The following is a 17,541-nucleotide window of genomic DNA, read 5'->3' as shown; positions in this document are numbered from 1 at the left end:
CTTTCCAGCCTTGTGTTTCTATGATTCTATGGTGTGCACAAGTCAAATGTATAGGACATGTTATGGCATGCAGTACAGAATTATGTGTAGGGTGTGATTATTACAATGTGAAAAGACAAGCTGTCATTTTCTACGTTGTGTTGCATCAAGCTGTGACCTATCTTCTGTTAAAAGCAAATATGGTAGTTGAAACCACCTAATCCCTATTATAAAGCCAGGTAAGAATTGCATTAGTTTGTGTTAATTTGAAACCAAAATAAATACTGAAGAGGCTTCAAACAGCTAGAGTATGCTATTCTAGAATAACTTTCCCTTAACATATTTAGAAATATGCTGCTTTTTCTAGATTCTGATCAGCTAGAACAGCAACTTGAAGAGGCCAGCACTGCAAGGCGGGAGTTGGATGATGCTTCCAGACAAATAAAGGCTTTTGAGAAACAAGTCAGAACACTGAAGCAAGAGAGGGAAGATCTTAATAAGGTAAAAGTGTTTTGTCAGTGACTATTCTAAATCCTAAAGACTATTTTTACTTTTTAATTTTGCTTAAAATAACCTTTGAGTGTAAAATTAATGAGTAGGTAACAAATGTTTAATGTGACCTACTTTGCTTTCTGACTTTTTTTAAGACAAGGACAGTATTTAAAGCATTGTATGTAGGATTGCTGGGTGGTCCTAAGTGACTAATTCCAGATAGTAAACTACTCTATGATCCAAATTGGAGAATGGTTGCAAAGAAGTCTCAGATTAAGATGATAATTAGAGTGATTAAAAGATGGAGAAGAGAAGAACTATTTCAGACAACTATTTTAATCTGAAATAAGGGTGAGACTGTAGCAGGGAAAAAATGTTCAGAATTTACTGTTAGGGATGTGGCATGGAAATGTTCCAAGAAGAGAGATGTGAAAAATTACCCAAATATGAAAACTGAAAAATTATTTTTCTGATTTTAGTTTTCTCTATCTCCCTAATTCCTCATTTTCTTATTTAATAACATACTGACTTCTGTGGCTACTTTGCCTTCATGATTAAATCAATTTGAAAATACAATTTGGTGCAAAATACATCAGTTTGCTTCTCATCATGATTTGTATTAGCACAGTATTGTAGAGTCCACGTTCAATGTTTACCTGCCATCTGTATTTAACACTTTTTCTTTTAACTCATAAGGTTTTTAAAACCTTGAGAACTGACAGTTTATCTAAGAAGGACTATCTCTATTCTAAAACAACCTGTAGTGATTTGGACATCTTTAAAAAACCTCAGGAAATGCTTTTAAATTTGTATAATGTCAACTGTGCCAAATATTAATTCTTCCTGCCACTTTATCCTTAGACTTACTTTTCCTTGCTTCTTTGTTCTTCTCTAATTTGGCTGAACATCATTAAACCATATTAACTGTTGTGATCTTTCATTCGTAGTGTAATAAAACAGATCTAAGACAACAGCAAGCTTTGTGAAGGTTTTTCACTCTAGGGGTATCACAGCACTGGCTGTGTTTTTATGTGGGTTCTTGTAAAAGAATAATTATCATATATTATTGTTAAACACAGTGTTTTGTTGCCTGAAACATTCTGTAAAATTTATATTATGGTATAGTGTGTGGAAATGATTGTTGCCATGGGTAGGTCAGTTTTTAGAAACTTTTAAAGTAGAAATTTTCATAGACCAGAGTTCTCCATTTAGTTAATGCAGAAGCCTTTTTTAAAAATTGAGATGAATGCTATTATTTTTATTAATTTACATAGTTCATGAAAAACTATGCCAATGACATTTTTTAAGATAGCAAGGTATTTTTATGTTTTAATGTGAGTGCTTGAAAGCCTTTGTATTGAAAAGCAAATTCACACTTTATGCAGTTTAACTGACTTCAGCAGTAAAACCTGGCCTCTTACTGTATTTATAGAAGCATACAATCTGTATTGTAGATGCATTTATCAGAAGAAATGAGTGTGTAGTTTCTGTTCGCTCTGGAGAAGGTTTTAGATGCACATCCAGAGAATTGGCCTTGCAGCTTTCTAGGTTTATTACTTAATTCTTTTTTTAAACTGTAGGAACTGGCAGAGTCTAGTGACAGATTAAAATCCCAAGCCAAAGAGTTGAAAGATGCACACAGCCAGCGGAAATTGGCAATGCAGGAGTTCTCAGAGATGAACGAGCGGCTGACAGACTTGCACTCTCAAAAACAAAAGCTTGCCCGCCAGCTCCGAGATAAGGAGGAAGAAATGGAAGTGGTGATGCAAAAAGTAGAAAGTTTAAGGCAAGAGTTACGCAGAACAGAGAGACTTAAAAAAGAAGTAAGTAGTGAGAAGACTGTTTAGAATCTATGAAATTGTAGTTTTATGTAAGGTTTTCCAAAAAATGTATTTTTTGAATGTTATCTGTAAATCTTTACGTCTTTGTTATTTCAAACACTACCAATTTTATTTTCTAAGAATTTGAAGTGTCCAGGTTAGTGCTGAAAATTTGTCTTTCTTATTGAAAATCATCAATAGGTTTTGATAAAATGTAAGAATTCTGCCTATTAAAAATTATGTATTTTTGTAGCTGGAAGTCCAAGCTGAAGCTGCAGCTGCTGAAGCATCCAAAGACAGGAAATTGCGAGAGAAGAGTGAGCAGTACTCTAAAGAGTTGGAAAGTGAAGTAGAAGGGCTAAAGGTTAGTGTGTTCAGATATTAGCACCTGCAGACTTGCTAGTCAACTAGTACTGGATCTGTTTGATTGTTTTCAGTTGTAAAACAAAAAGATATTGTTTGACACTCCAGTTGATGCTGAATACTAATGCTAGCATGAATCACATTGTTGTCAGGAAAATGAATATTTGCCTATTGCAGTTTTCAGACCAGTGTGTTCACAGCCAACTGAAGTATTCCTCAATATTTGATTTTTTACCAAATTGCTTCCATTATTACTTTGTTTACCTGGTAAAAGCATTTTTAGTGGAGGGTAGCTGACTATTTGAAGATAAACTTGCAGCCTATGTGGGTTTCTGTATAGGTGTTTTATGTACTGTATTGTAAATGAAAAGAAAGATGGGTTTCTCCACAGTAGGACTCAACTGATGTAACCATAAAGGAAAAGTTTTAGTGTATTTAGTGTTGTATTTATTTTGATTAGATTGTTCACACATGGTTTTGTGTTTTCAGAAACAGAAATTTAAGTAAGCCAAGAATATTAACTGTTATTTTATTCTATGCCTTAGCTTTGTGTATGGTGCTCCAAAGAACACAAAAACCTCATTCTCAAAAATGGAATGAGGTTTTTTGGTTTCTCCTTACAGACTTTTGTTCATTTACAGCAAAATGCTGTTCCCAGTGTTTTGTCCAGTAGGATAATTCTAAACATTTTGTGCAAAATGTCAGGTTAGGTCTATTCTGGTCTTAATTCACATGAATAACAGTTTTGTCGTTAGAATTTTCTGGGACATTTGTCAGCATCAAGTCACTACACAGAAGTTTTTTTGTTTTGGTTTGTTTTTTCTTTAACACACATTCTTTTATTTTGCCTTCCTTCCTTAAATGAAAATAAAGAAATTCATTCCTCATGAAATCTGGATTTATAAAGCTTCCGATGCTGTGAATTCAGATTCTTATCTGAAAATTAAGACGTTTGTTCTGCTTTCATGAATCTTCACTATCAGCAAAGAGTTTGTATAACGTTTTAGGAGGCGAGAGGAATTTATTGGAGATTTACTGAGATTAAATGGTAAGCTGATTAATAACAACAAGGCAGCTTTATTAGAATAGGCAAGTGGAATTGTAGCTTTCTTACTGACATTTCACAATACAGTGTGTCTGCTTTGGGTCATGGAAAGTTGTGACGTGGCATTTTCCATTCACTAAAAGCTCTGTACAGCTTTTAGTTAGGAGGCTATAATAGAGAAAAGGTTAGTATTTAAAAACAAAGAGAAAACGAAAGTGTCTATAAATGAGAACAGAAAAGCCCATAAATGATGGCAGGTTAAATGTACAGGAATTTGACAATTAAAGAAGGATGGTGTAGAGAATACTTTGCAAAGGATGCTCAGACTGATTGTGGGAAGTCCTTTAAATCAAAAGCAGGAAGCCACCTTAGAAAACTCAAGGAGCTGCTTTCTGGCAGGAATGAAAGAAGTAATCTCTGATTTGCTAGGGCTGTGGAGAAATGTTCAACAAAATTTTCGCTTGTCAGACTTCACTGCTGAAACAGTGGAGATTGTCACAGAGAGTGCGCTCTTTGTAGCAAGTATGTCAGAAGAGCTGAATTAGTCTGAGGATGATGTGCAGGAAGCATTAGAGCTGGCAGGTGAATAAGATATGAGGTCACCAGGAGCAGGGGCCTCACCTAACTTGGATGAGAAATGGCAGAACTGCTAGCCAAGATGTACACCTTTTCACAGGAATTCTCAGAACAGAGAAGATTCCCAGGTATTAATGCTGGAGCCATTTTTATCAATGTCTTCATCATTATCCAAGAGAAGGACATGTGAAGTGAAATCTTGGAGTTCATGAATGGTACAGGGCTCTTTAAAGCAGGCAAACACCACAGAGTTAACAAGAGAATCCAGAAGGATCTCAAGAAAATTACTGTGTAAAAGGGTGTCAGAGGAGCTTCATTGTAGCTAAAATGTATGGTTATTAGTGGAAGAATAATCTAACCTTGTCCTACGCACTACTGATTTGGGACTGACAGATACAACTCAAGAAGGAGCTCTTGGAGTCATTCCTGGCAGCTTTCTGGAGTCATTGGCTCAGTGTGCAGCAGTAGCAGAAGAAGACAAAAAAAAAAAAATAAGGGATGTCATCAGGAAAGTTCCTGACAGAAATCTGAGAATTATTTGCTGCTGTGTAAAACTTAACCGCACGTGCATTATCTGTGCTATGCATAGTTTAGTCTCTTTTCAAGAAGGATGTAGTAAACTTAGAGAAGTCACAAAGATGGGCGACTAAAATGATCAAATGAGAGGCACCTGCCTCTAAAGTAGTATCAAAAAAGGATGTGACACTAAATTTGGACAGGAGGAAGCTGAGAAGAAATTATGTTTAAGATTTATGAAATCATGAAGGTGGTGGATAGGGTAGATGGCAATGGCTGTTTGTGAAATCCTACAGTACTATGAGTGGGGGCACTTGATAAACAGGACGTGGATTTTAAATAGTACTTCTCTTCACAATGGGGATTGAACTTGTGGGCCTTGTTGCCACAAGAGGCTGTGGTTGTGACAGTATAGGCAGATTCATAAAGAGATTATTCAAACTGATGAACACCAGGACCCCTGAGACTATGCAGAGAGATACCCTCTAATATCTTTAGTCCAACAGCTGTTGTATAACAAGGGGAATGCACCTCATAAGAAGGCACACTTGTTTGCTGTCCTGAAATAGCCACTGCTTTAGGGAAAATACTGGTGTGACCGAGTAAGGCATTTCTTCACAGTGAACTCTAACTGGATATAGGAGTGGTAAGAGTAGTGAAAGCATGAATAAGCTAAGAAGTTATAGAACCAGAGAATCATTCAGGTTGGAAAAGACCTCTTAAGATCATCTGGTCCAATCTTTAACCTAGCACTGCCAAGTCCACCATTAAACCATGTCACTAAGCACTACATCTACACGTTTTTTGAAGACTTCCAGGGATGGTGACTCAACTACTTCCCTGGGCAGCCTGTTCCAATACTTCAGAATCCTTTCAGTGAAGAAATATTTTCTAATATCCAATCTAAACCTCCCCTGGTGCAGTTTAAGGCCATTTCTGCTTGTTTTACCACTTAGTGCTGGGGAGAAGAGACCAATCCCTACCTTGCTATAGCCTCCTTTAAGGAGGTTAAGGTAATTGTAGAGTGTGATAAGTTAATAACTTCAGACAACATGTTGGAGGAGGAAAGCAAAAGAAGCCAGTTACCATTTGTAATAAATCACTGTTTCTAATCAAGCTTGCATTAACATTGAAAAACAGAGCAATATATAACAATAGAAGAGGAGGACCTTGATTTTCATCAGATATAATAATGTAATACGTATAAATCTACAAATAACACCTACAAATATAATATCTACAAATCGCTGTCCTTCGCCTGTGGATGGACATGTTTATTAATATTTTTTATGGCGTTTCATAGATGTAGTAGTAGATCTTATACTCCCTGTTTACTTCAGTAAACTTAGTTATAAACCTTTGGTTATATACTCATACAGCCCAAATTCTGCCCAGATCACAGTGCTTTATGTTTCTTATCTGCTGGCTGTAGCCCTTCAGAGGCCTACACTAGGTATAGATTCAACAATGCAGATGGAGGTTTGGATTGCGTAGACGTAAGTTGCAGTCCTTTAATGCAAGAAATACCACCAACACATTATCTTCTTTCTGTTATGAGATATTATAAGTATGTTCATATGCTAGAATTTCAAAATAAGCATACTCCTTCAGGCTGTTTCCAGACTGAAGAGGACTAATTACACATATAGCAAAGGTGTGTTAGGAAAGTCTGTTTTGGGCTGACTGGATGATTTTGGTGGTAAATTATATGGCTGCATTACTGCAGTATTTAATGATTACTCTTCTTTATTCTACAAATGCAAAACTTGATATCTGTTATGTTGCAATTACAGTATCTGTAGTATGTGATATACCTGTCAATTCATATAGTAATACTTACAATACTGCTGTCAGTTTGGACTATTCAACTTCATAACTGTCTAATGAAAGAGCTGCTGTTTGGGGCTTTTTTTTTGTTTGTATGTCAATGAGAGAGGGAGAGAGACGAATTCCTGCACTGAGTTCTGGCATCTATCTATCTATGTGCCATGAGATTCATTATGGAATCATAGAATCACTCATGTTGGAAAAGACCTCTAATATCATCTAGTCCAACCTTTACCCTAGTGCTGATAAGTTGGCCTCGGCCCACTGGTTCAGTGTATCCTGATTCCTCTGCAGAGCCCTCCTGCCCTTGAGCAGATTGACACTCGCTCCTAACTTGGTGTCATCTGCAAATTTTTTTTTTTGCACTCATCCAGATCATTGATAAAGATATTGAAGACGAACTGGCCCCAGTACTGAGCTCTGGGGCTCACTTGTGACTGACTTCCAACTGGATTTAACTCCATTTACCACAATTTGGGCCTGGCCACTCAGCCAGTTTTAATCCAACGAAGTGTATACCCATCCAAGCTTTGAGCAGCCAGCTTCTTCAGGAGAATGCTGTGAGAAATTGTCTCAGTTGCACCATACGTTCGCATATAACAGGCATGAATGAAAACATATATTTGGAATTTGTGCTTACTAAAATTCAAAACATTTTTTCTGTTTATTATTCTAGTTCTGTAAGCCACTGTACAATACCATCCAGCTCTCTCTTCTACTGCAGCACTGCAGCATCTGTTTTATGATCTTAATGGTATCTTTCAGTTGTGAAATAAAACATGAAAAAAACATTAAAATCATGGTGTTGCAAAGAAGTTTTTCACATGATCCACTGCAGTATATGTGTAGGCAATTCATCATGTTGGGCGGTAATGAACAAGTTAAGTAATTAACTACCTGTGCATGAAGGGAAATTCTTCCTTTCCCCCTTCCCTCCCAAAACAATCTCTACTTAGTATGGCACTTTTTCCCTCTGATCTACAGTTCTGCATCCTAACAGCAGGATTTTACTCCTTTTTTTTTTTGGTGTGTGAGATAGAGTTACAGAAAACGATGAGATAGCAGCATGTATCCGGCTTGTACATTTAGGGGGTTTTACACTGTAATGCTGACATGAACAGCAAGGCTCAGTTTTCTCACAGAATACATCATGGTAGTAACTCAGATCATCAGAATGTTCTACAGTGACATTTAGCTCTTAAAGCCTGTTCATACATGAGCTAAAGAAACTATGCAAAACCTTGGTTATCTATGGTAAAAATAGAGATATTAACAAAATATCTTAGATCTGTTAGATCCTCCTAAAGGTGCGTTGCCCTAAGGAAGTAGGTTTTTCAGTTATCTGTACTTTTTTGAAGCACAGTCTTTTTATTAAGTAATTTTCTTTACTTACTTAGACTACCTTTAATTCCATATTAAAAATAGGAAGAAAAATCTAACCAGGTTATTCATGTATTTACATTAAAACCTATTTCCATACTTGGCTTTCAGTGCAGGTATCATGCTGCTGTCTCAGTTGGAGCCTGATTTTGATCATCATTTTTGTTTTGGCAGGACATTGTCTTTAGTGAGTGCAGCATTTGATGCAGCTATGCAGCTGTAGCTGTGAAAAGTAATTACTCTTGCTGTTTAAAGCTTGTTTTTCCTATTAATCCACTATGATGATGTAAGTGGTCAGTTTAAGTAAAATTGGTCAGTTTTTCCTCACTGATGGTATCCATATAATCTTTCTGTAACTAGAATTTAGCCTTAAGTTTAGCTTCTGCTTGCCTTTATATAGTTTTTCCACAAATTATTTGAGCTTTGAAGTATATTGACTGTATATCATAGTCCAAAGTCATGCTGTCAACTGTATGAGTGGGAGCGTGAAAGTCTTTTAATCCTCTGGTCATTTTCTGACTGCATGTAAGGGGAGTCAGAATGCAGCATGAGGTGTTTAAAATGATGATCAATTTTTCAATATTGTGAAAACTATCACTGCATTTAAATCACAAAATGATAAAAGTACAATTCAGATTTGTGATTAACAAATTTTCAGAAAAAAAATTAGATTTATGTTTTTACCTGAAGTCTGTAATCTGATGTTTTCTAAACATAGACTTAAGAATATTGAGTTGCTGCTGAACATCGCTTTCAGCATTCTGGAATGCTAACTTGGAGCTGTTTGTTTTAGCAAAAACAGGTTGGTCGCTCACCTGCTGTAAGCTATATAGAATACCAGCAAGAGATCACTAAATTAAAGGCAGACCTGGAAAAGAAAAGTGTTTTCTATGAAGAAGAACTATCTAAACGTGAAATAATGCATGCTAATGAGATAAAAAGTCTGAAGAAAGAATTACGGGATGCAGAGAGCCAGCAGCTTGCCCTCAAGAAGGAGATCATGATTTTGAAAGACAAGTTAGAGAAAACCAGAAGAGAAAAGTGAGTATTTTATGGAACTTATCTTTAAGCTGAATATGTATTTTTAAGACTCATGGTATGTTTCCAGACACACTGTGAATTCATTAATTGTAGTGCAGACAGGTGGATTTTGGCTGAGCAAATGCCACAATTGAAAGTAAAGTCACCTTTACAAACAAAAATAATTAAAAAAATCCACAACCCTGTATTGAAACAGTTATTTTTGCACCAGAATTCTGGCAGTGTTTGATGGTTCCCAGGTATGTAGCTTTAGCTGCAGAATAGCAGCTCAGTGTAAATTGACCTCTGATATTTATGTTGCAATTTAAAATATTTTCTTGACGTTTTTTCCTGTTTCCTCTTTTCTTCCTTTGATGCAAAGCTAATGTGTTAGAAATCAACTATTGCTTACATTTCTGCCAGCACAGGAACAGTCAGTTAATGTGGACTATGGCTAATCCACGCTGGGTTCTATCCAGCGTTAACATCAGTCATCAGACTACTGTAGGCATAAGCCGCTTCATCTCTTTTGACACGGTAATTTGTCAGTGAATTGCTTTTTTGTCTCCCATGGTGAAACCCATAACTAGCCTTGACAATGTTTCTTGAGGCATTCATCAATAAAAATGAGTTTTTCCATTGGACAGTGTAGTATTGAAGATAGTAATAGTCATAGCTTGAATGTGTTCATCAATTTCATTCATAAAAATTCAGAGTGTTTTATAGATAAAAAAGTGGATGCTTCTTTTTGCTGCTGCAGTAAGATGGGATATTAGAAAAATCACGAATGAGAGGTTCCTACCGAAAGCTTAGCCAATATATATTGCCATATATACATATAAATGTAAATATATATATATATATTGCCAAGCCTTGAATATAAGTAGTAAATAAAAGAGGTTTTCAAAAAAGCTTATGCAAATAGAGTTAGAAAACACTGTTTTTCTGGTAAACTGTTACCATTGGAAAGTAGACCATATATCCTAGAATGCAGTGCATGGGCTGTTTCTTCATGGAGTATAGCTGTTACTTGTAGACTGGAGATATTAATACAGCAGTTTCCTGCTTTGTTTTAGGTTGAGAGGTAAAACTTGCATCAGCAGCATGTTTTCTTTGTATCACAACTTAACCGTTTTGCTGACCTATGAGTTATAAATACACAGAAGGCTACGCTGTCTTGTAATAAATAAAGGTGATAGTATGATACTCTTTAATGACATGTCAGTTCATTAATGTCTCAAAAGGAGGAATAATCAAGAAAAAATCATTAGTACTTTCTTCAGGCTAAACTGTTCTTAAAGATCAAGCCTCCAAACTCCAACTGGTTCAAAAACTTCTTGAAGTTTTATCAGAACCATTCTTATGTACAGCTGCGGAGGTTATAACTAGATGTCCATCTAGTGAAATGACAGATGGCCTAACAATGCCAATCTGCTTCATTCTAGCTTTTCATAAACCTTCTTTCATCTAGCTTCTCTTTGTAAATAAAAAATGAACTGGATCAAAATCTGAAATGAATGCTGATGTAACCATGTATTTCAGATGTTGGTATAAGGAAAAATTGTAAAACATGAGCAGAGCACATAACCAGAATCTGACATTTGACTCTCAGTGGGAAGGGCTTAAGCATCATACCAAGTTGATTGTCCAAGTACGTAATGAGTGATTAATGAAGGCTTGAAGAATTTGTCTTTGAAGTTGAAGCTGAAGAACTGTGTTCTGTGACACAGATAGGCAGAATCTCATTGCAAATATTAGGACTTCACGGAAACGCAAAAGTTCACTGTTCGAGGTATGCTACAGATTGATATCTGTAGTAGTTCTGGAATTTAGAAGGGAAGCTTGAATATTGAGTGGAAGAATTGCTACTTGATTCGTGTTTGGATTTTTTTTTCTCAGGAGAACACTGATGTTTTTTGTTTCCCCTTGCATGTATTCTTTTTAGCTCTTCTAACCAGAAAAACAAAGCTTTTTGTGAGTTTACCAATACAGAGTTGTTCAGTGTAAGTGTTGAAAAGGAAGCACCTGGAAGCTTTATGGTGAAATAAGTAGAATTATTTAAACCATAAGCTTGGAGTGGCCGTGGGGTCGAAGTGTATTTAGTAGTCTAAAAATAACCTTTAGTGCAGATTAAAAGGATATGGTTGTATTGCTTTACAAGGGATATAGCGTAAATTACGTGTGTTATTCTAAGCAAGGGTCAAGAAGAGCTTGGTCAAAATCAATTCTCTGTGTGAACCTTTTTTAACTTACGTGCTGGTGATTTTTTTATATAAAAAAAATGGAATTTTTGTTTGTTTCCTTCAACTTTAAGCTATTTGTTATTTCAACAACACGAGTGTTCAAGTGAGAGTAACTACCCCTTTGTACCCTTTGCTAAAATTCTGATAAAGTGCGTGCTACTAAAATTGGAAATGTAGGGACACAGCATCAGGCCAGTGATCTGCTGTACAACATTCCTATTTTAGAATTGCCATTATGAAATATTTTGGAAGAAGGTGCAGGAAACCTAAAGTGAAAAATAAATCACGTTTGCAGAATTTCTTTTTAGCCTGTCAATTAATGATACATTTATAAAGAAGAGAGTTTTATAAAACAAAGTTTTCTTTTTAAAATCTGTTATATGAAGAAGCCCTGAGGGCTGCTGTTTGTTTCAAGTCTGGTTTACTTGGTTTCAAAGCAATAAGGTAAAATATTTCTCCACTTTGTACAGCTCGTTGTCCTGTAAAGAGCTGGAGTGACAAAGTGATGCCATAAAGCTGTATTTCACATTGTTTGCATGTGGTTTGTGATTTATTTATTTTTTTTTTTTACTAATAAAAAGAAATCTGTATCACGTATGATTTCTTAAACTTCAAGAGTGGTTACATAGCTAAATTTTAGATGAGAGAAAAAGCTTGATGGGAGAGGAGGATGCCCAGCTTCATAGCAAATGTGTTATTTTGATGTTCTTGCCTGTCCAAGGTATGCATATGTAGTCTGGCATAGTTCTGTTGTTTGCTTAGTTGATATTTTGGTATGAAAGATTATATCCACATTCTCATCTGTTTAAAATTTATCATCTTTGTGTATTATGCTGTAGCAATCTGACTTTCTGGATTAGTGACAATCAGCTGAATTAAGAATTCAAAATACAGAAAATTCGCAATATGTTGGGCTCCTTTCTGTAATCCACCATCATTTTTGACTGCTTTGAGCCTTAGAGCCGTAAAAGAACAAGTTGTATACAAATACAGAACAAAAAATGCTAAACGAAAACATAAATATGAAAAAGCTAAATAAAAGAACTAAAATTAATTAAAAATTAGTTTGGTCTGCTGTCTGAGAAATTAGTTTTGAATCTCTGCCTTGCAAAAAGAAGCAAGACTTGTTAATTCCCCTGACAGCCAATGCTTTAATCTTTTCCTGCCTTTTTCCTAGACTGCTCATCATATGCAGGGAATCTATTGATATAGAAAAGAAGTGGTGGTGAATTTCAAACTTAGTGTTTAAACAGTAATGATAGTATTTTACTTTGCTAGGATGTGCTTATGTTTCAAAGGATGCCTAGCAACATAGGATTTCACCATGAGTCTAACATGTTGTACTGGATTTCAAAGAGTGGTTGAAGCACTAAATGAATTTCAAATTAGGAATAGGAAATTCAAACCAGAAGTTCTCTTAACTGGGTTCACTGTAACCACTGATGCCTCTCTGCATTTAAGGGTGTTCTTGCAGTTTGCCAGACTTGTGCTAGTTCTACATCTCAGGAAAATTGGTGAGGTTGTAATTTCTTTATTCCACAACATAAAATTCTGATTGCTTTTCTGGATAGAAAAGCAATTGCAATATTCAAGACAAAGTTTCCACTGGACTTTATTTTTACAGTGTTAACCTTTTTTTACTGAGCACTTTTTCAAACCTTTTAATGTTGGACAGGGATGTTTATTGGACGGATATTTTCTCTAGCTGTGGCATTTATAGTACAGTTCCATTAACCTACTGATGATTGTACTCATTATCAGTCACAGTGAATACAAGATGCTACAACGTCATCTTCCTGAAACTTCACAAATGTAGCAAGTCTCAAAAGAATGGATTTGAGATGGGAGTTACATGTCTACAACATTGCAGTACACCTCTTTAAGGAAACTACAGTGTTTTTTCGCCAAGCAGTTTTATCTAATTTTAGGTTCTCGTGTTCATTGTGCAAAATCAAAGTTGAACAGAATTAATCAGGGGTTCTTCTCTACTGAATGACACCCACAAGAGAAAGGAAGGGCTGGGGGCAACAGCTATTTGAAAATGTTTTTCCAAAAGAATGGTCCTAATCTAGACTAGAATCATGTCATATTAGGAATGTAAAAGTTATCTGTTCACTTCATGTTGATAGTAAATATATAGTAGCTGAATTAGCTCTTCATATGTGACATCAGGCTGTGCTATATTGTTTGAAGCTTACTGCCCATGTAAATTTTCCTCACCAGTGACTCAGCCCCAACTCCCCTAATTTAAGTTCTGTATGTTCTGTTTTCATATGCAGTTGTTTTTGCATGTCATTCTGTGTGAAACCTGGAACTGTGGAGATCTGTAAATTAAAATAACAGTTCTGTGAGTTTTCAGAGAATTTACCCTGAATGTCTCAGAATATTGACACAGACTTAAGTCCGCTGAATTACAGCTGCTCCGTGTTTGAGAGAGTCATTAAATATTAAAATATGTGCAAGAGGATTGATAAATGATAGCTCAGTGGAGCTCTGTTAATACTGTACTGAAGGAAAGATAACTCTCTGATGATAAAATTAAACACTGTCTTATAGCCCTAAAATGGTAGTGTAACACGTTATGGTCTTAGCTTTAATAGGATCAGGTATTATCTTTGTAATAGTTTCCTTTCAGCTACAGTGTGCATTGATCTGTATGTATGTTTGTAAGCAGAGTATGATGAATTTAAGAAAGGAATCTTTCTAATTCTAGTTTGTTTTACTTCTTAGCCAAAGTGAAAGAGAGGAATTTGAAACAGAGTTCAAACAGAAGTATGAAAGAGAAAAGATTCTTCTAACAGAGGAAAACAAAAAACTTTCAAATGAACTTGATAAAGTAAGTGCTGAATAGTTGTGTCCTGAGTTTACAACTAATGTGTGCTGTGTACAAATCTGTCAATGTAAAGCTGTATTGATTATTAATAACTCTTAGCAGAAATTACTATTATACCAAAAGTTGTGATTAATACTTGATTTGAATAGAGAGTATCTACATGCGTCTGAATTTGAGAATGTGTGGTTATATACTTTTATATATGGATATATAGGTGTATTTGGGTAGGAATTGAGTTACGTGGTTTTGCAATTAGCTAAGATTTAATTTTAGACAATATCTTAATCCCCCCCCCCAACAAAGTGATTACTTGCTTGTGTAACCCAAATATAAAAATATATAGTTAATGATGTGATTACAGAGAGTATATTTGCATGTCAATTAGTGTGAAATAACAGGGCCTCTCCTGCTTGCTGAGATTGTGTTACTTTGAGATATTAAAAAAAATACAAATGATAAGACAATTTAATTGAAGACTATTGAGCAAGGAATATTTATGTTTCATATATAAATATTTATGTTTCATACATTTTGGTTACCTATGTTGTTCATTTTGAGAGGTTTTTCAAGTTCGTTGTGGATGAGTCAAGTCTTGCTAAACTTGTCTGTTCTTTCTTTAATGCAAAAAAAAATCTAAAAATATGATGAAAGTACAGTGTTCTTCAAAGTAAGGATGTTTGGATGTCAGTGTTCAAATTAAAGTGTATTTTAATACCAGTATAAGCAGTGTAACACATATGCCTATATGTAGGTCTAGTCGAAGAACAGCAAGAGTCATTTTGATAGTCTTTTTGCATGTTCTTTTTTTCTTTAAATTTGGTTAGCTTTGTATTTGTCTTGTAAAGTGACATTTAAAAAACTGGCGTATTTAAATCTTAAGCCCATTGAATGGTAAATATACAGCAGAGTAATATTAGGAGTATAAGAGAGCAGCATAGATTAAAAAATGTTACTTTTTCATGATTTTTGTTAATGTATTTCAGCGCTAAAAGAAACCTTTTAGTGAGATTCATTTTCCTCAGCAGGCCTTTCTATAAAGTCAATCTGATGTCTGGTTCCAGTTTGATTTTGTGAATAATTATTTAGCATAATGAAGGTTTAGTTCCCCATACCCAATCAGATTAGCTGTGGCTTTTGTCTTGCAGAAGATGCATGTATGAATGACAGCTGTGTAAATGTGAGTAAGGTTAATAGCTAGGTATTCCATTTTGTACGTAGAGATTTGCATTTCATTTCAATTTCCATGTCTGCAAGTGAGTGAAATGAAAAATAAAGGAATGTAAAATACCTCGAGAACCTCAGGACTGACTTGTGGTTCTATCTGTTAAGCCTCTCATTCTCCATGGTTACTAAACAAGAGAGAGAGCAGCTTTATTTCAGCCGTAACTATTTTTGTGCCCTTATTTGGCTTTTTCATTTTCTTCTTTTTCATACAGAGAGTATTCCACATCTATATGGTGCAGAACAGAAACCATCTAAGAGTTGTATGGATTTTTGGAGAGTAATTCTCTAGAAGCTAATGTGTTTGTTAGAGCAAAAATGAAGTTTCAGTTCTTAAACAGACCTTTCATTACAGTTGAGGTCATACAAGAGAAACGATTCTGGCTTTTATTGTTGCATGGTGTTCATTGTAATGGGTATTAAATATTTTTAAAGCAGACATATGAAATGGGAGAGGGGAACACATGGCTCTGAGTTTGTAATGTGATGGAGTCACAGTCGCTTATACATTTAACAAGTTCCTAAATTTCTCATTCAGCTCACCACCATGTTTGAGAGGCTGAGTATGAATAACCGGCAGCTGGAAGAAGAGATGAGAGACCTAGCTGATAAAAAGGAGTCTGTGGCCCACTGGGAGGCCCAAATTACTGAGATCATCCAGTGGTGAGTACTCAGTATGTGGTAGGGCTATTGATGAGTTTTTGGATTCGCAAGTGCTTAAGTGAAATTTGCACACCATCCAGGCAGGATTCTGCTGTATTTTTTGCATGAGATTTTAATAATATCTATATCTGGAAAATTGCGTTCCTCCTTAAGAGCGAAAGTGTCTTTGCAAACACAACTGTTTAAGTGCAAAAGAATCATAGCCATTGGGTGTGGCTTGTGGCTTTGGAAGAATGCTGAAAGGAATCATGTGCTGCTGAGCTCACGCCTCCAAGGAGGAACAAGCCTGGGAAAAGCAGTGACTTGAGAGTATTTGTGTCTCAGCATTAATTTCCTTCATCTGCTTGGCATGTGGCAGAATGAAACAAATATAGTACAACTTTTATATGATTTTTTACAAGGCAGTAAGGCAGAAGGTTTGAGACTATCCCAATGCCAGTCAAGTGGTGTTTTTTATAATACGTCTGTTAAATAATGATGTTATGTTTATAATGTCTTCTGTCTTCAGTCCTAATAAATGAAGGGAAAAATAGCAAGTTGAAACTATCAAAAGGAAAAGATTGCTTTTTCTAGACAGCTTTCATTTTTCCCTTCCATTCATGTTTTCCTTCCCCCTCCTTTTTATGGCTCCGTCCAGTGTTTAGCACCTACGAGAACAGTTTGTGTCAGAAATTTTTTGTAAAGATCAATCACCTCTCTGAAGACTTCATCACATAGTCTTTTTTTGGTTTACTATTTTTTTTTTCGCATTTTATCTGTCTCAACTAAATATCTAACTTGACATGTCAAAGCAAAAATGGGAAATACTTGTTTTAATGAAAACTAGTTTGTTAGTTGTTATATGGTCAATATAATTTTGTTGTCTAAATACAGAGAAAGTTTGGCTTCTGAATACAACCATGTGATACATAACCAGAAGGAAGGTTGTTCTCTGGGTTTCTGGAAGTGTGTAAAACTTCTTGTTACATAAAATTATGTACCTCCAATCTGTGTTAAGAAGTTAATAACATCTCAAGACATTGAATTCATTGCAGAGGTTAAAAAAAAAAATTTAAGGGTCCAGTTGTGCATATTCCTTTTAAACCACGTCTCACACAACTCTTAGTAGACTGTCTGCATCAGAGAAGTAAAAATACATATATTTACTAAGGCTGTTTTAATGGATAGTTAGTTTTAATGGATATCAGAAATATTTTCTTTAGAAAAAAATCAAGGTAAGAAGAGACACAAGTTTGTTATTTTGCATTGCATATTGTTTTTTAAAAAATGCTTGTCTGTCAATCTTTTTCTCAGATTTACATGTGAAAGCATTCATAAAAGTTTAGAGTTGTGGAAGAAGACAAGTCAGCATTAAATGTGGATTATTTTACTTGACACGATGTAAAAATGTACCAACTGCCTATTAAGAAAGTCCCTTCTCCAATTTATGAGAGAGTTTAATATTTGAAGATACACTGCTGAATTGGCTTAGATACGTGATAAGGCATCTTGCATGTATCAGACATCATTTGGGGGAGGGGAAAAAGGTTTAAAAAGGAAAAAAATAGTATGGGCAAACATTAA

The 17,541-nt window shown here is 35.3% G+C and overlaps 1 protein-coding gene across 5 annotated transcripts in view; it reads left to right on the top strand.

Moving 5' to 3' along the window:
- CDC42BPA (CDC42 binding protein kinase alpha) overlaps positions 1-17,541 on the top strand; it is a 162,086-nt gene that overhangs the window by 96,080 nt on the left and 48,465 nt on the right. For 3 of the 5 annotated variants that reach the window (XM_083831227.1, XM_083831228.1, XM_083831231.1), the window contains exons 13-18: positions 347-480; positions 2,052-2,294; positions 2,545-2,655; positions 8,792-9,039; positions 13,992-14,097; positions 15,854-15,978. In XM_083831227.1, the coding sequence (XP_083687353.1) occupies positions 347-480; positions 2,052-2,294; positions 2,545-2,655; positions 8,792-9,039; positions 13,992-14,097; positions 15,854-15,978 (967 nt within the window). The remainder of the gene's footprint in view (positions 1-346; positions 481-2,051; positions 2,295-2,544; positions 2,656-8,791; positions 9,040-13,991; positions 14,098-15,853; positions 15,979-17,541) is intronic. The other 2 variants (XM_083831229.1, XM_083831230.1) reach the window with 1 other exon arrangement.

The sequence above is a fragment of the Anser anser genome (assembly GCF_964211835.1).
Source record: "Anser anser genome assembly, chromosome: 3".
Lineage (NCBI taxonomy): Eukaryota > Metazoa > Chordata > Aves > Anseriformes > Anatidae > Anser > Anser anser.
This window is presented reverse-complemented; position numbering and strand designations above follow the sequence as displayed.